Consider the following 17,772-nt stretch of genomic DNA (forward strand, 5'->3'; position numbering starts at 1 on the left):
AATGTCATGAGCGCGTAACACTTTGTTCCTGAAGCACCAAATGCAATGCCTCAATCACTTCTTCGCGCTCTTCTCTTCCTCTTCTGCAGTCCTCTTGACACCCTTCACGAATGCCTCGACTGCATCGCCGCCACCCAAGGGCATGCTTCCACCTCTGATTAGTCCACCATTCTCGACCTTGAGACCCAGGGCCTCGCCAATCATTGGAAGTCCACCATCCCGCAGCGCCACGGTCAGAGAGCCAAGGCTCTGCTGTAGCTGAGGCGAGCGCAAGACACGGACGAGAATGTCTTTCTTCTGGCCTTGCGAAAGTGTCTCAATGGCTGCTTGAGCTGTTGCTGGAGTGGCTTCAGCTGCCGAGCTCGATGACTCGGATTCTTGAGCGAGCAAGAACAGCTCCGGCGGAAGTAGTGTGCAAAGATGATCTATTTGCTGTGCCGAAGCGTTGGCGATATACGCTGTTGTTGTCGATGATGGCAATAGGTCGGGCAGTGTGGTAAAGGGCTTCTCTGCTTGTTGCTGCTGTCCGCCGCCTTGCTTGCCGCCGTTGAGCGAGTTGAGAAAGTTCTGCACGATGGCGTTCGTGTCCTGTGGCGCTGACGAGGATGAGTTGGCACTACCTAAGGAAGCAAAGGTCAGCAAGGGCTCTTGGCTTTGAAGTCTCGACGCAAAGCAGGCTAAGCAGGAAGCGGACGGGTGGTCAAGCACAGCAAGATGATTTCTCGATGTTCGCATACATTGCCCCAGCGCGCCTTTTGCCCCGAGCCGGTCCGATTCCCTTCCTGCCTGCGCCTTGTGACATTCCGACCTGTAACGCCAACCAGATACAATTCCATGACTTACGCTCTGCCTCCATCTGCACCACCCTCTCTGCTGGCCGAGCCCTCTTCGCGAGGATCTCCGCCGGTGGCATCCTGACCAGCACCACCAGATCCCTGTCGCTCGAGCGATGGTCCTCCATCAACCTCCACCGCGTCTGCATCGCCATCTGGGCCTGCGTCACCGCCACCCCTCCGCATGTCCTCCACCTCGCCCTCGACGTCCACATCTTCACCCTGCAGCAGTGCATCGACGATCTGACCCAACCGCTGATCTCTGTTGCTGAACCAACTCAACTCGCCGCTCTTCGACTGTGACTTGCTTTGCATCCAGAAGAAATGTCTCTGCCCGCTGGATGTGAACTTGAGGACGAAGATGCGGCCGTTGGTGGGCGAGTTGAGGTCGTCGGTGCCTTGCTCTTTGACCAGCGGAAAGAACTGGCCGTCGGTTGGAAACATGATGAGATCCATGTCTGGCTCGGTTGCTGGTGCAGAGCGTGGGCGCCAGCAGAAGTGGAGCAGGTCGTCTTCGGAGTAGAGGTAGACGTAGCCTGGTGTTGGGTCTGGCTTGACTTTGCGGCCCTCAAGATCGCAGCGGCCGGCTTTGAAGGTGATGAGAGGAGTTGCCGCCATGTTGTGTGGTGTGGCGATGGTTCGTGAAGTGTTTGTGTTGTGATGTCGTGTGATGGGCTTGCAGTGTTTAGAAGCTCACACAGCTGCGTCTGCGTGTGCGTGGAGAGACTGGAGCGAGACGCGATCAGCGATGACCGCTAGCGCGCGGCAGACGGCAGCAACCGCAGCTCGGACTGAGAACTGCGCACGGCAGGACTTGAATCGTGCCTTCCGCTTGGCACTCCAAATTGTATCGCACGTCGGACGCTTCATCTCAGGCATAACGCCAGACTCTACTAACGAACAGCAACCCTCTCCTTCTTGGTACGCACGATCTTCGATCCCCGACCACCACAATACACACCGAAACTAATTGGCCATTCTCACAGCTGGCCACCATGTCGTCCGAACAGCCCCAGACCAAGAAGTTCCAGAAGGGCGAGCGGGTTATCACCCCAGCTGCGCAAAAGGCCAGCAAGTACTACCCGGCCGAGGACGTTTCCGCACCAAAGACGGTACGAATTCCCCTGCGAGAGATGAGAGACGAGAGATGAGATGTGCAATTGGGCAAGAGATGGGAGCGCTGGAGGAATCGCGATGGCTTCACATCAAGAAAGCGCACGCTAACAATTGAGACACACAGACCCGCAAGGCTCTCCGCCCATACAAGCCACGCCAGTCGCTCAAGCCCGGAACCGTGCTGATCCTCCTCGCTGGCCGCTTCCGAGGTAAGCGCGTGGTTCTGCTCAACGTCCTCGAGCAGGGCACTCTCCTTGTCACCGGCCCATTCAAGGTTAACGGTGTGCCTCTCCGCCGCGTCAACGCCCGCTACGTCATCGCCACCAAGACCACTGTTCCACTCGACGGCCTCGACGCATCGACCGTGAAGAAGGCCAGCGACGAGAAGTACTTCGCACGCGACAAGAAGGCAGACAAGAAGGGCAGCGAGGAGGCTTTCTTCAAGCAGGCATCCGGCGAGAAGCCAGAGAAGAAGCAGACTTCCACCGAGCGCGCAGAGGACCAGAAGAAGATCGACAAGGCTCTTCTGTCCGTGATCAAGAAGGAGCCATTGCTCCAGGGATACCTCAGCACCAACTTCAGCCTGCGGAAAGGTGACAAGCCACATGAGATGGTCTTCTAGATGCAATACCAGCGTGCGGCTATACCAAGGGAAAGACTGGGCTCATGGTGGTGTTGGTCGTTGGCGTTGATCATGTTTGCGTCGCATCGCATAGGCGACGAGGTTCGGCCGAACAGCTCCATACCATGCTGAATCAATGAAACTTCGTAAAACGCAGACACAATAATGATCAGATGAGATGAACTATGGGACAGTCGCAGATGCTTAGCCAAGTCATGTGGATAGACCGAGGTGAGAGGCGTCCACGGCCATGAACCGCTTCCATTACCACAGGCCAGCATTATGTATACGCACAAGTTTCCACCCTTTCGCCAATTCTACGCAAAGCGCACTGCCGGTGCATGGTTTCAGACTGACCTCCCTTACACTCGAAAGCCAACCTCATCTCTATCATGTGAACTTCCCTCACATCAATGCTTCGTGCTATCTACTATGCAGACATGCTCTCAATCAGCGACCAAGACTCGACAGCTGAAATACCGTCTGCATATGACATCTCGACGTTCAATAGACACGCATATGCTTCTTCGATTTCCACATGTAATTCATCACCAGATCGCCACCATTAATCTCACATGTGATCAGCAGGCAATCCTCGTCACTGTCATCGGCCTTGGCACAGCATTCCATCTTCCAAGGATCGCCTTTGCCAACTTCCTGTGCACATACACCATCACTAGCTCACCACCGTTACGATGCATCTTCTGTGCTACAGCCGCCTCGCTCTAGGTGTCGCAATACCAGCTATTGCAGTCTACATCACTCCCAAAGAGAACTCTTCCGATGGTCATGACTCCCAGACCCCGCCACCACAACGAAACGAAAAATGATACGACACATTTACACCAAGAGCGATACTTTCTGCATAACGTATGTCCTGTCTAACCCTCTCCCGTCGTTCCTTCGATGGCTGGACTGGGATGATTATGTACAAATGCCACTCCAACTGGTCAATCTGATGGACCAGAACCCCCCGGAACGCCATGCATAAATCGCATCACATCATGGCCATCATCACATCAAAGCCATGAACTTCGCATCTCTCATTATTACGAAACAAACATTACTATCGCCGCGACTGCGAGCGGCCGCCATATGTCCGCGTTCTACGATCATCTGAGCTTGCGCTACCTGTGAGGGAAAAGGTCAGTGCTGCGTCAATTCGATTCGTATAAGGATCACAACTTACTCGAACTTGTATAGTAATCACTCGAGTAAGAATACTCTGTGCCACCATGCTTTTCATCCCTCCTGTCATGCCTCCTCTTAAGGCCAAGGATCGCCCACAATGCAGCAAGTCCAGCACCAACGCCGAGGATACCTTTGCTCTTGTTGTGGTCGCTGTGTCGGGAAGTGCGATCGACTCGAGCTGGTGGTCGTGCGGCGCCATACCAGGTTCTGCCTCCATGTCGTGAATCGTGGTGGGAGTAGCGCTCGTACTCTTCGACTTCGGTGCGGCGGCTGCGTTTCTTCTTGCCCAGGCCGAAACACGCGAGGCAGCCGTCTAGGAGACCCTTGAGGCAGCAGTAGAAGCAGAGCAGACCGAGGAGTAGGAGGCCGGCGAGGACACCGATGACGATACCGGCAATGGCACCTCCGGACAGGCCCCCTCCACCTCCGTTCATTTCGCCGCTGGTGAGGGTGACATTGGCGCCTGTGGGGACTGGAGCGATGAAGGCGACGGTCGTGGTTGGGGTCTTGGTTGCAGTAACGACTGTGTTGTCAGAGCTGGTCGGTCGAATTGGTGCTCCTGCTGTTGCGCCTGGAGTTGTGTAGGAGCTGTAGTATGCTGAGCTGCTACCGCCCGCTGCGCTCGTGCACTGGCCGTCCTTGAAGCAGTATTGCCCACTGGCGCAGCAGATGGAGCCACACGGCGATTCGTTGTTCGCGTAGTTGCAAGCTATGCCAGTCGCGGCCGCACCTCCTATGTACGTGCTCATGACGGTCGTTCTGGTGACCAGATCTGTCTCAACATAGGTGGAGGTGATGTATTGCCAGTATCCACCCGATGCTGCTGCCGTGACCTGGCCAGCGTTACAGACTGCTTGACCGGCGGAATTCGTGCCGCAAGTCTCGCCAGCTGCGCAGCATATCTGCTTGTAGTAGCCGCATGGTGTGCAGTCGCGAGCAAACAGCTCTTCGAGTTCGAAGCCGACGTTGGGGAAAGCGAGTGAATGCCGCGGGGCGAGCAAGATGGTGGTGATGAGCTGTAGCAGCGGTCGCGGCGTTTGGTGGAAGCGCATGGCGCTCGTGGAGCCCTCGTGGGCGCAGGAATGAGAGGGTTCTCGGAGTGGAATGCTCGGAATGGGTTGAGTGGGAGATAGCGGTAGCGGTAGCTGTCGAGGAATGTCAGGTAACCCCACTTCTTGAGCTTCACTTCCTTAGTGCGTTCGTCTTGTTCGGGTCTTGCAGTTGCACTTTGCGACGACGAGGGTACAATGCAAGTGTCCGGTATGGATGCTGTACAACAAAGTCAGAGGCCGGCAGAAGTGACAGAGAGTAGACGAGTGCTCAGCGTGTGCGTTCTGCGAGTCGCTGCTCCTGCTGAAGTGTCGATGGCTGGAGTGGCTGGTAGCTAGCAAGGCCGATCCAGCCTCGTCGGAAGAACACGAAAACACGTCACGACTCTCGATCTAGCTGTCGCAGACGTTTCGTCACCGCTGGAAGAGATGTTGCAATGCCGTGCGCGTTTCGCGGTATGCTCTTGCGGTCCAACGTTCTGCGTGCCATGTGAGGCTTTCGCCAAACATCGGATGCGTTCCCAAAGCAACGGTATCGATACATGTAGTTTTAGGTTCAGCACAGGCCAAGCGTTCTTCACGCTTGACACTCACAGAACATCAATGTATGCGACCGGATGTATATGATGGTTTTATGTACACAAGGCGATGACACTGCTGTAGCACCCAACGCAAGCTTTCATCTCTGGAGGCCAGTCGGTCTAGAAATCCGTCGATGATCGCGGTTTGGGCAGGTCTGTCATGGCTATACCCGTCGCAGTCTGGCCACTGTCCATCTCTGTCTCTATGCCACTACCAGGCAGCTCAGATACATGACGTGGCTCTGGCTGGCCCCAAGAGTAGCCCGGCGGAGGTGAATATGGCGGCTGTGGTGATGAGTTCGGGTGCGATTGCATAGATGGGGAGCTCTGCCAGCTTTCTGCTGATGTGTTAGCTAACTTTCGATCGGAAGGTGTGCGTCTCAACGTACGTGGCATATGTTTGTAAGAGGTAGCACCTGCTTGCGCACGCAGCTCCGACAGTCGTGTCTGCTGAGTCTCAGACACTTCTCCCTCCGGCTTTGCTTCGCGCTCAACCCGCCTGCGCCGTCTGTACAGCCACAGAAGACCGAAGATAAACGCGGCCAAGACAGCAACACCACCAACGACGCCTCCGGCTATGGCACCAGTGTTGCTGCTCGAGGAATGAGGCGTTGATGAAGGCGTAGGTGTCGAAGAGCCGGTCGAGCTGGGGGTAGAGTAGGTGTCATTTAGGCTCAAGAAAGGCTCAGCCAGTGTCGGATTGCTCGAGAGGAAGGCTGCAGATAGACTACCCGCAGGGCAGCCAGTGGTACCAGTGCAAGGGTTTGTCGAGCAGCATCCCCAGAAGGGCGGAACTGTGAAGCCGCATGTATAGAACTGTCCTGAGTTGCATTGTTGGTCTGGTATCTCGCCATGCTGATCTGCGTCGAAACTAGTCGATACCAGGTCTCCGGCTGCGCAGCCAGTCGCTCCGCAAGGGTTGGTTCCACAGCATCCCACAAACCGGCTGCCTTCGACGCAAGAGTAGAAGTCCCCGCCTGAGGGGCAAGACATGTTTGGGGTTGTCATTTTGGCGTTGTCAACCAGGGAGTCAGTCAACAGAGCGTGTGATGAGAATGAGGGAATCAGGTCGATGTAGGTAAGAAGAACCACAATGAGCTTCTATCGAATCGTCAGCGTACCCGTAACGCAACAGCAGAGCCACGGCGGGATCGCCGTGTGTAGATCCGAAGGCCCAGTGCGCGTGGCCTTCCAAGACCATGTGGCTATGTTCAAGTACCGGACAGCGCATGGGTACCTTCCTGCACAACCTACAGAAGAATCGGCAACGCCATAAGCTCCGACCTGAGGATACGAGATAACAATTATTGACTCTGAACTGCATCGAGCGCATGACGAAATATGTTGTCGCGCTAGGTAGCATGGGTTGTACCAAACCGCAATGGCACGCACAGCTGTATCTTTCGCAGTGTGTTGAGGTGCTGGTGAATGGTGAATCCTTTATCTCACCAGTAGGGCTTGCTGTTAGAGTTGTGGAACCAAAGCGTAGGAGGAGCGTCAGCTGCAGTCGTAAAGTCTTGGTGGCGTGTGCCGAGCGCGAGTTGAAGTCGCCTTGAGCCTGGCATCACAGCGATAGTGCTCCTCTCGCACGTTGGTCATCTGTAACAAGACAGTGGACTTATGTTCTTAGGTCGTTCACGTATAGAGAGAGATTCTTTGTTGGCCGAGCCATGACGCTGCAGGTATTCGCCGATAGGCGACATTTCAGCCCTGGGCGACACCTCAGGCGAGTCAGGCATAGCCAAAACCATTAGCAGGACACCCATTTCCTCATGCGGCGTGAATCTGGTTCTGCGGGAGTGATCAGCGTGACAAAGAAGCTGAAGTTGATGTAAAATGACCACACATGGTTCCCTGCTCGTTTCGAAATTAGAACTGCGTGCCAAGCACATTGCAGCCGACGATAACACCTTTTGTACAGTCCTGGGCATAGTTTTTACAACCCCTGTATTTACGCTAACCCCTTCCGGCTATCCATGTCCATCTCAGAAGGTGTTGCTACCTTCAATCTCATTATCCACACACTCACACACGCGCTATCTATCGCCACCATGCCGAAGGGACGCGTCTTTACCGAATTCGAGAAGGGCGAGATGTGGTCTCTTCACAAACACGCCCACTGGCCGCTGCAGCAGATTGCAGACGCCCTTCACACTAACAAAGGCTCTGTCTCTTCAGTAATCTCACGGCTTAAAAGAGTGCCACCTTCCACACCGAAGAAGAGAGGCCCACCACCTGTAATCAACACCTCCAAGCGTCAGCGACTTGTCCATCGAGCCACCACTAATGCCAACAGCCGCCGCCTACGATACGAACAGATTGCCGCGATAGAGGGCATCTTCAGCGACGTCCGGACAGTAAGAGCTGCGTTTGAGAAGGAGGGCTTCTCACGATATGTCGTAACACGCAAGCCGTTGTTGACTGAGAAACACAAGGAGGCACGGCTTCGATGGGCAAGGGCTCATATTAAATGGACAGTGGAACAGTGGGCTCAGGTCCTTTGGACAGATGAAGCTTCATTCAGGTGTGGAATATTCGGACAGGTCTATGTGACACGCAGGGCAGATGAGGCTTATCACGAACACTGTCTTAAAAGGCACGCTTCCGCAAGTTCTTAGCCTGTATGATATGGGGCTGTATCTCTGCAGATAGACCTATGGAAGTCCATATATTCGAGAAGGGCTCTGTCGACGGTGAGGTGTATCATAGCCAGATTGTCCCTCTTATTCACACGGCAATTGAGAAGCAGCGAGTGTCAACAGGCTCGCAGGACTGCATTGTTATGCAAGACAACGCCTCAATCCATAAGGCGAAGGCAACGGTGAGTCTATTTAAGGAGAAGGGCCTACACCTTATGGAATGGCCAGCCAATTCACCAGATCTCAACCCTATTGAGAATCTATAGGCTCTTCTTAAGCATAGGGTAGGTGCTCATTTTCCTACAACACGAGATGAGGTAATAGCTGCTATCAAGATTGAATGGGCCAAGCTCGCACCTGAGGACATACAACGTATATGCAAGAGTATGCGAGAACGCTGCGAGGCAGTAATAGCCAACAATGGAGGACACACCAGGTGGTGAGCTACGCCAAGCAGTGGATACATCCTTCCTAATGAGGAAAGGTGGAAGAACAGGGGTTGTAAAAACTATGCCCAGGACTGTACACTTTACGCCGCATCCATCTCCGATACCTCCAGAATGCTATGCTTCGTCTGCATGTTTCTGTACACTTTCACAATGCTTTCCTGGTCGTCCCTGAACGCCGACGCTCGAACAATCCCCCAAGATCCGCTCTATGCATTCCTGCTGCTTGGCACCTTCTGAATCAGAGGCATATGAGCGTCGGGCCTAAATCGCCTCCTGATCAACCAGAACATGGCTGTCACCATGATATAGATGCGCGCTATATCAAGTAGCGATCTTAGGCTGACAGGCACGACCGGCTCCTTTCGATACTCGTCATGCCGCTCTCGTGCAGCCACGAAGAGACTCGGATCATCGGTGATAACGCCATCCATTTTGCGACGAATACACCATTCCATCCTGTCGGCATCGTTCACTGTCCAGGCAAGGAGTTGTCGACTCTCCTCGCGCCGGTCTCTCATGAAGCTCTTGCCTCCAGGCGCAAGCAACATGGGACACAGCATGTTGAAGCCTACATTCGGCACATCGAAGAAGTGTCGAGCATACGATAATTTATATCCGATATGCATAACCGGAAATCCTGGGAGATACTTCTCGGCCAGGCTGAGGTACTTTGCAGCCCACAATCCAAGGACCAGGCGCTCAGCCCACGGCTTCCCGGTTGCCTTCACCTCTGCAATTGTGGAGCCAATCAGGCGCATGATGGTGTCGGACTTGTTGTCGAGCTTGATGTCCAGCAACAGCCAGACCTTCTCCATTCCTGGTTGAGTGAGATGTTCCAGCAAATCCTTTAGCCGTGGCATGGGCACATGAGGTGTCGCCAGCGTTCGTAAGTCCTTGATCTGGTCCCAAGTACAGTCAAGGACCCTTTCCTTCTTTCCGAAGCACCGCTTCAGTGTCTGGTCGTGGCACAACACCACAACATCGTCCTTGGTGAGATGTAAGTCAGTCTCGATGGCATGAGCTCCAGCCTTTATGGCCTCATCGAACGCCAGCAGGGTATTCTCCGGGAATCGTGCTTTGTAGCCTCTGTGGGCGATGCACTGCGGCATCTGCCTTTTCTGGTCATCTCTCACTGCCTTTGCGAATCTTGGTATTGGAAAGACAGTGTCCTCCGGAATGGTCACCGGCGAGTCAAGCTGTTCAACACCAGGCTGAACCAGCATCGGCGGTATCACTGTTGGTCGCGCGAGCGCAGGCGATGGCTCGCCGGTCCCGGCGTTCATGTTGCCCGATCCGAACAGCCGCCTGCTGGACAAGGCGAGCAAGGTTGTGTGACAGAGTGGTGCAGTTGTGCGGGCGGCGCACGGTGTGAGGATGTGGCGCAAAGCAATAGTTGCGACTGATGGGAGTCCATGTGGACCGGAGATAGAGTTAAGTGTGGCAGCAGCAGGTGAAGGAATCGAGAAAGTTGCGACAGACGCTGCTGCGACACCAAGGCAGATCAGGCGCCGAGGTTGCCCCTTCGATAGCTGTCTTAGCAAGCCACCTGCCATCTAAAGCTCCCAAGCGCTCACTAGATCGACACGTTGCAGAGTCCATGTCTAGCCGCTTTCTTACACTAAGTGTTGCGTGGCCTTCGTGACCATGGAGGGCCTGCCATCGTCTCCGATCGAGGCTATCAAGCGAACGGCATTCCAAACCCATGTGATGAGAACCCGGACGTTTGAGACGCCGATGGGCAACGATGAACGAGATCGGAGAGGGTTATAGCTCCGCACCGCTGGGTCTCCTTGCATGGTTGATCGCTTCTCAACCAATCTGATCCAGTCACTGTTATGCTTAGCCAGCAAGCGTATCGTTTTAGCGCCTTGTCCACAAGCAAGCTTTACGATCAGCCATACCCATGCGTGCCATGTTACACAAGATCCACTCACTCTTCGTGATTGCTCTTCCCACTTCCACATCGAAAAAATGCTTTACACTCCGCACCACGCGAAGGGCCAACTCTGTTTGAGCAGCGGACAAGGGAGCCTACTGGAGGGTGCAGTCCGCGTCTGTCCGGCATGGATCATCAGCATCAGCCTGACAGACAGACCGACCATGTCTCAGCGACGGAAAAGGAGAAGCACCCATGACGCCGTGTTGACAAAGGCCTTTAAGGCTGCCCGAAGTGTGTTGGAATGTAGCGAGCGGCGTGCTACTGCTTGTTCGCTCGCAAGCTCTACACAACACAATACCCATTGGCGTCAATGTTTCAAAACAAATTGACAATGTGGTCCACAACATTCATCCTGACCCAAGCGTCCTCATCGCTTCATGGCCCTCAATTGTCCTCAGACCTTCGTCGGCGGTCGTATAAATCTTCCTATGATCCTGCTAACGTGCTTAGAATATTCGCAACTCTAGGGTGCAATACAGGCCAGCAAATAAACCAGGCAGATACGATCACCTCTGACCGCCCACGACCGAAGGACCACGCCTACTACGATACTCTCAGATCCGTGCCTCCGCGGAATAGACCAACATGGCGAACGAGCAGAATTTTCGACAAGTCTTTCCACCTTCCAGAGGCAACCGCAGCCTCAGTTGCAACGTCGGATCCTTCAGAAGCCGCAACTCCATGACCTCCATCTCCGGTCCGGCCAAGTTAGACACCATCATCGATGAAGATCTCATGTGCAAGAAAGCTTTGTATTACCGTAACAACAGTGTCCGACGCAGTGTCAGTCATCATGTCCAAGCATCTGGCGGCGTGTGCATGGATGAAGATCTCATGTACAAGAGCTGTACGTACCAGCAGAGGCATCGAGCTCGGACTACCACTGGCAACAACATGACTTCTGACAAAAGATCCTTTGAAGAGTACTTGGCGATCGAGAGAATGTACGCAGAGTACCGAGCTTGCGCTGCAGGCAACCCCTTCTACGGCGACGATGACTTCGTTCACACTGCTGCTTCATCTCACTTAAAGCATCATCTGCCCATGGGTAGCAACGTCAGACGAGTTTCCCGAGCTTGCGCTGCAGATGAGTCATCTTTGGATGCAGCTTTGTCCTATTCGGAGCATGACCTGCCCGGGTTCTGCAAGGTCGACCAACCTTGCCGCAGCGACTCAGTCGATGAGTGCCTACCGCGTCCTGTCGAGGCAGTCCAGTCCTACCCTCAGCATGATCCACCCATGAGCGTCGAGGTCAAACCACTAGCCCGTAGTGCTTCGGTACGCGACCGTCTAGCGAGACCGGTCAAGGCACTTCAGTCATACGTTGGCGGGTTGCAGCGAAATAATACTCATCTCGGAAACTGCAGCAGACGGGTCTCGTCAGTCACTGAAGCTTCACAGCTAAGTTTTGCCTGGACAGGTGAGAAAAGACTTGAATGCGGCACTTTGGCTGTGCGGCGAGCAAAGATTTAGAGGCTTTCGGTGGATAGCAGAGGCGCTACGAAGTGTATAGGAACACATGTAGTGTCAAATGGGAAAATCATGAAAATCAAGACGCCCATTCTCAGTGCATCGTTCGATCCTCCATGTTATCCGTGGATCGCAAAACAAATACCTTTGTGCGGAGAGTCACTCCACACCAACTTCGAATCGACGTAATGTCCTTGTTGATCAGGTGTTGCCGTTGCTAACATGTAATGATTCGAGTTTGAGCATGACATGGCAGAGTGCGCGATGAGACGCAACAATTAGTATCAATACCCGTGGCGCTGTAGTCGAGAATGACTCTCGCAGTGTCAAATACGAATGTGTTAAAGACATTGTCGGCACATGCTGAACATCATCACGTCGCTAAACAAGTATAGGGTATCGCGGAGCTACGCTCACTCACGAGTAGTACATGGCGCCAATACAACACATCACACAAGGATTCTCACTGCGCCCTCAGCGCTTCCCTTCTCAGCGCACTTTCCGCCAACCTCCTGCTCCAGCGCTTCTGCTCCTCAATAAAATCAGCATTGATCTCTAGCAGTTGCTCTGTCTGCACTCTCAAGCTTTCAAGTGTTCCCTCAAGTGTGATTTTCGCAGGCTCATTGCTGTCTAGGCTAGCGACACTGTGCTGACCATTTGCAGCACGGCTCTCACCGTCAACAGTAGCGTCCCGAGAGCTGTCTTGATTTTCGTTGTATGGGTCATCGTCAGAGACTGAGGGCGATTCCGCTTCGTGCTCTACTACCACGGCGTTGGGCGGTGTAGAGACCATGACGATACCATCTGCTGATGTTGTGACTGTCACGGTGTTGTTGTCGTTCGTCGCGAGTGCATCGTCATCATCTTCGTTGTCGGCCAGTGGGGTTTTCTCTCTGTTGATGAAGACATGGGACAGACTACGAGATGGAGTCTCGAATCGCTCCATCGGCTGCAATGTCGCACTCTGAGGTTGCGGTTGAACTCGCGCCTGGGCTTGAGCATGTCGCATCTGCATTAGTTGCTGCTGGAAGGCGATGAGTGCCTCTTCGGCCATTGCTTTCTCGTTCTTCGCCGCTGACAGGTTCGATGCAAGCTCAACGAGATGACCGTCCTTCATCTTTGCTTCTTGTCTCGAAGCATTGAGGGCATTCTGCAGTTGTCTCAGCTCTGCTTGAACCGCCATCAACTGCTCTTCAGCGACAGCTTTCTCGCCCTTGGCAACGGCTAGTGAAGACGCGAGGTCAGCGACGTGCTCTTTCTCGACTCCGGCTGAGGCATCCAGACCACTGTGTAGTTGCTGTAGCTCTTGACTGCTGCGGAATAAGGCTTCTTCAGCGTCACGTCGACGGTACTCGTGCTCCTTCATCTGGTATAGGGCATTCTGAAGCTCGCGTTGCGTCGCCTCATGCTTCTGCGCCTCCTCTTCCATTTCGCGATTATGCTGCATGTTGAGCTCATTCAGCTGTCTGGAAATGTTTGCTTCACGCGCATCGAGCTCTCTGGAAGAGGCGCGCATGGTGTCCTGTACGCGATCAAGCTCTTCTTCCAAGCCGCGCTTTTCGGCTGCCAGATACGCAATAGTGTCGTCCTTTTCTTGCGCGTCTTCTCGGAACAGCCGTTCCAGATTCTGTACACGCTCAAGCTCTTCTCGTGCACGGGATAAGGCTTCTTCTGCGTGATTGTTCTGTTCCTCGAGGCTGGCGATGCGGCTATTCTTCTGCTTTTGAGCTTCCTCGAACATCGGAAGAGCGTCCTGCAAACCTTTGAGCTCATACTGTGCATGTGCCAGCGACTCTTCGATCTCTTCTTTCTCACTTTCGAGATGCGCAATGCGGCCTTCCCGTTCTCTGGCTTGCTGTTCGAAATTATCTTTGTCCTCACGCAGAGAGCTTTCATCTTCTTGCAGACCTGCCAGCTGGGACTTCAGCTCTTCCATCTCAGCATCCTGTTCCGCCAAGCGGACCTGCAGCGCATCGTGAGCTTGCTGAAGTGCTGCTCTGCTGTCAGATGCACTGCTGTCCGAAGTTTCCTTCATTGACTTTGCACTTTGAAGCTCCTCCTGCGCTGTTGCGAGCGCAGCGGTGGCTTCTTCATGAGCGGACTTTTCTTTCCGTAACGCAAGCTTTCCTTCCTCAACTTCAGCCCGGGAGGCTTCTAGATCCTTTTTGATGCTTTCCGCCTCAGTCTTGAAGTTTTCATCCGCCTCGTTTGCTGCAGCGGCGGACGCATCCCGCTGTTCAGCTAGGAGTTGTTGGAGTTTCGCTACTTCTTTGTTGAGCTCGTCCTCGGTGGTCGTCCAGCCGGACTTCTCCGTGTCGTATGCACTGGCCTTTTCTTGCAACTCTTTCAGCAGGGCAGCATTGTCTTCTCTGAACGAATTGGCCTGCTCGACCTCTGCGCGTGACTTCTTGAGCTGATCTTGGAGTGCCTGGAGTCGTTCAGCTGCCTCGGATGCATCGCTACTGGATGCTTTGAGGGTGTTCGCCTCTTCTCGCAATGAGTCGAGCTCTTGCTGCAAAGATTTATTCGTTCCTTCAGCTGCGACAGCAGCAGCTTGAGATTCTTGCAGTAAAATCTTTGTCTGGTCGATCTCGTCCTTCAGGGCTTTCGATGACAGCGCGGCCTCTTCTGCTTCATTTCTACTTTCGTCCAACTCCTTCAGTACGGCATCAAGTCGCTCTGGGGTCTGTGAGGAAGCCAAATTTGTCTCTTCAGCTGTGGCGAGCGAGCTTCTAAGCGACTCGATCTCTTTCCCAGAATGCTCAATGTCTTCTCGTAACGAGCGACTGGACTTCTCGGAATCTTCAGCAGAGCTTTTCAGCGTCTGCAACTCAGTCTGTGCTTGCTCGAGCTGCTCCTGTAATTGCACATTCAGCGTGTCGGCTTTCTTGGATTCTTCGAGTTCGCGCCGAAGTTTCGAAAGTTCACTTTGGGTCCGCTCTCCAATGTCCAAAGCGTCCGTTGCAGATGCCTGGGCCTCAACAAGCTGATCTCGTAGCTCTTGAGCTTCCGCGATGGCTGCGATCTGACTCTCGAGGTCAGCTGTTGCCGCAAATTTGAGCTCTGCAATCTCCTTCCGTGACTGCTCAAGCTTGGCTTGAACATCTTCCTTCTCTTTACTAACATGGGAGCTCGCTTCCTCGCCCATTTTCGTGAGCTGCTCGTGGAGTCGCTCGATCTGCGCATCTGAGTCTGCAAGCTTCTCAGCGCTTGAGGCCGCAGAAGCCTTTAGCTCTTCCACCTCCTTGCGGGACTGCTCAAGCAACGCGAAGTCCTCATTTGCATCGTTTGTCGCTTTCCGCAGCTGTTCTTTCATACTTTCAGTCTCGGCCTGCAAAGCTGTGTTCTCTTCATGCTTGGTATTCTTGAACTCCTCTAGAGCTTCCCGTGACTCTGCGAGCTTAGCCTCCAGTGTTGTCCTCACTTCGTCAAAAGCTGATCTTTCCACCTCGAGAGCTTCGATTCTGGCCTGCACATCGCGGCTCGTGGATTCCGCAGCTGATCCCGTTTCGGTGAGGTCGTGAATCTTTCTCTGGGCTTCTTCCAGCTTCTCCTGGATCGTCTGCTTTTCCTCGAGCGCGGATGCAGAAGACGCCTTCAGCCCCTCGAGCTCCCGCTTGAGCTCGGTGACTTCTGTATGCGATGCAGCGGTCGTCTCGTCGTGATCTGCGGCTTTCTGTTTCAGCTCGCTCAAGTCCTTCTCCGTCCGCTCAAGTTGCTTCTGCAAGGTCTCTTTCTCGTCTTCTGAGACGTCAGCTGCGGCTTTTGCTTCCTTGAGTTCCTGCTTTAGCTGATCGATTTCTGCTTGAGTTGTGGTGCCGGACTCGTCCTGACGTGCTGCGTTTTGCCGAATCTCATCTATGTCCTTTTGAGTTTGCTCGAGTTGCCGTTGAAGAGCCTCTTTCTCGTCCTCCGATGTCTCTGTGGCCGCTCGTGCTTCTTTGAGCTCTTGCTGGACGTGCTCCAGCCTTGTTTGCAGCTCACTCAACTCTCCTGCTTCTCTTCCACTGGCCGCTGCTGCACTCGTCAGCGCATCTATTTGCCGCTGCTTCGTGTCCAGCTCTTGCTTCGCAGTATTGGCAGCCGACCTTTGCTCTTCGACCTGCTGCTCAAAGTCATCCCGTGCAGTGTTGAGTACAGCCATCTCCTCTTGAAAGTGGTCCATTTCGTCCTGCATCCTCTTCAATGAGGCTTCGGCATCCTTCTTCGCTCTTGCGGCCTCTCCCAGCTCTTTCTGCGACTTGTCGCGTGCCGCTTTCAGCTCATCTTCGACAGTGCGCAGACGAGCTGCTAGGTCTTTGTCATCCGTCTTAGCCTCACTGAGTTGCTTATTCTGTCTTTCCAGCCTGGCGATTTCTCCTTGCAGGTCCCTGATCTCAGCAGCCATGGTATCCCGGGCAATGCTCTCTCGCAGGAGATTCTGCATAACCTCCATCTCGCGCGCATTCTGCTCCCGCTCAGAAGCTGTATTTCTTGGCACAGTCAGAGGCTTGGTGACGCTCACCGACTGTGCCCGATTATGTTCACCTCGACGGATGATAGGTCTTGGGCGTTTCTCATTTTCTGCATCGGAAGATGCCTGCGGCTTCAGCATTGGTGTTGAGCGGATTTCTATCTTCCTGGGCGAGCGCGGAGAGGAGCTTCCGCTGATCTCGGCGGCTGGTAGCAAGCGTGGCGCTCCATCGACCACATCATCCTCTGGGATCGTGTCTCGCGACACTGGCCGCACCGAGCTCGGGGTGCTGCGCGCAGGCGATATGACTCCCGGCGAAGTGATGCTGGTGGTATTGACGCCATTGCCGGCTGGCGTGACGGGGGCTGCGACAGGCTTCGCTGCGGCAGCGGGCGCTATGGTGGATCGAGGCCGGGCTGCTGGGCTACTTGATGCACTCGGCCGCGCAGTCACGCTGGACAGACGCTTCGACGCCGCTCCTGCAGTGGTAGAGGCAGTCCCGGTGCCTCCCAGCGTGGTCCGTCTGCTCTTGTCCGCAGCAGTTTCTAGCTTGGGCGGTCGCGTGCTGGATGTCGTCGATCGAGCATCGCTGGGGGTGGACTTGGCATCGTCGCTATCCTTGGTCGTGCGGCGCAGTGTCGTGGAAGTAGGTCGAGTTGCTGCAGAAGGCAACTTCGGAGCAGCTGCGGTAGATGTCGTCCGGGGCGTCGATGGATTCGTCCTACTTGCAGTCGACGCTGTCGGCTTGGTCGCGCTGCTCAACCTCGAGGAAGCAGTCGTGGGCTTCTTCGTGTCGTCGTCGCCGGCCTTCGCCTTGGCAATGGCGCCTATAGTACTTGTTCTCCTATCCATGATGGGCGACAGCCACGCATCTACACGTAACCTCCAATCGCAACTACTGTTTCAGCCTAGCTCTTGACGAACCCATCCTGGTGCTGATGCTATGCCACAATCGTCCCCAGTATAGGCAGTATACTCAGCAATGCACTGCCAAGTTGCGTGAGGTGGTATGCGCAGCTGGGAAAGGAAAGCAGGAGACGTGAATCTTGAAACTTCAGTGTTGCCAGAACGAAATGACGCCGGCGTGCAGCTACTCGACAGTCCAATTGCGACCGTCGCGTCTGTCTCTTGACGAAGAGTCATCAATATTTGCACAGCCTCTTGTATGTGATGCCTCGAGAACTTAGCTTACCTTAGCTTACCTTAGCTTACCTTACCTTAGCTTACCTTACCTTACCTTACCTTACCTTACCTTACCTTACCTTACCTTACCTTACCTCACCTCCGGCTTGCTTCTTTGTCGCGAACCAGCACCACGGAGTTGGGTCCGCATGTCCTCCAAGGGCACTGCCGCAGGTGCCATCGAGTACATTTACTCTTTCTCTTCCAGGTTTCGTCCAACCACGCTCCAGAGCATCTGACAGGACCCG

The 17,772-nt window shown here is 54.2% G+C and overlaps 7 protein-coding genes across 7 annotated transcripts; 2 read left to right on the top strand and 5 right to left on the bottom strand.

Annotated features, from left to right (window-relative positions):
• Positions 1-54: 54 nt before the first annotated feature.
• CLAFUR5_00812 (Proteasomal ubiquitin receptor ADRM1) lies at positions 55-1,451 on the bottom strand (the record flags this gene model as incomplete). Its single annotated transcript, XM_047899960.1, has 2 exons — positions 55-616; positions 844-1,451. 2 exons carry the CDS (start codon positions 1,449-1,451, stop codon positions 55-57), a joined length of 1,170 nt encoding a protein of 389 aa, XP_047756481.1.
• A 377-nt stretch (positions 1,452-1,828) lies between these two features.
• On the top strand, positions 1,829-2,571 carry CLAFUR5_00813 (60S ribosomal protein L6-B; the record flags this gene model as incomplete). The annotated part of the gene is made up of 2 exons (XM_047899961.1): positions 1,829-1,945; positions 2,074-2,571. The coding sequence occupies 2 exons, from the start codon at positions 1,829-1,831 to the stop codon at positions 2,569-2,571; spliced, it is 615 nt and encodes a 204-aa protein (XP_047756480.1).
• Positions 2,572-3,637: 1,066 nt separating this feature from the next.
• CLAFUR5_00814 (uncharacterized protein) lies at positions 3,638-4,814 on the bottom strand (the record flags this gene model as incomplete). The annotated part of the gene is made up of 2 exons (XM_047899962.1): positions 3,638-3,702; positions 3,761-4,814. The coding sequence occupies 2 exons, from the start codon at positions 4,812-4,814 to the stop codon at positions 3,638-3,640; spliced, it is 1,119 nt and encodes a 372-aa protein (XP_047756483.1).
• Positions 4,815-5,512: 698 nt separating this feature from the next.
• On the bottom strand, positions 5,513-6,400 carry CLAFUR5_00815 (uncharacterized protein; the record flags this gene model as incomplete). The annotated part of the gene is made up of 2 exons (XM_047899963.1): positions 5,513-5,730; positions 5,782-6,400. 2 exons carry the CDS (start codon positions 6,398-6,400, stop codon positions 5,513-5,515), a joined length of 837 nt encoding a protein of 278 aa, XP_047756482.1.
• Positions 6,401-8,686: 2,286 nt separating this feature from the next.
• CLAFUR5_00816 (Phosphatidylglycerol phospholipase C) lies at positions 8,687-9,763 on the bottom strand (the record flags this gene model as incomplete). Its single annotated transcript, XM_047899964.1, has 1 exon — positions 8,687-9,763. One exon carries the CDS (start codon positions 9,761-9,763, stop codon positions 8,687-8,689), a length of 1,077 nt encoding a protein of 358 aa, XP_047756485.1.
• A 1,241-nt stretch (positions 9,764-11,004) lies between these two features.
• On the top strand, positions 11,005-11,892 carry CLAFUR5_00817 (uncharacterized protein; the record flags this gene model as incomplete). The annotated part of the gene is made up of 1 exon (XM_047899965.1): positions 11,005-11,892. The coding sequence occupies one exon, from the start codon at positions 11,005-11,007 to the stop codon at positions 11,890-11,892; it is 888 nt and encodes a 295-aa protein (XP_047756484.1).
• A 460-nt stretch (positions 11,893-12,352) lies between these two features.
• On the bottom strand, positions 12,353-17,194 carry CLAFUR5_00818 (uncharacterized protein; the record flags this gene model as incomplete). Its single annotated transcript, XM_047899966.1, has 1 exon — positions 12,353-17,194. The coding sequence occupies one exon, from the start codon at positions 17,192-17,194 to the stop codon at positions 12,353-12,355; it is 4,842 nt and encodes a 1,613-aa protein (XP_047756487.1).
• Positions 17,195-17,772: the final 578 nt, after the last annotated feature.

Source organism: Fulvia fulva, chromosome 1, assembly GCF_020509005.1.
Source record: "Fulvia fulva chromosome 1, complete sequence".
Classification (NCBI taxonomy): domain Eukaryota; kingdom Fungi; phylum Ascomycota; class Dothideomycetes; order Mycosphaerellales; family Mycosphaerellaceae; genus Fulvia; species Fulvia fulva.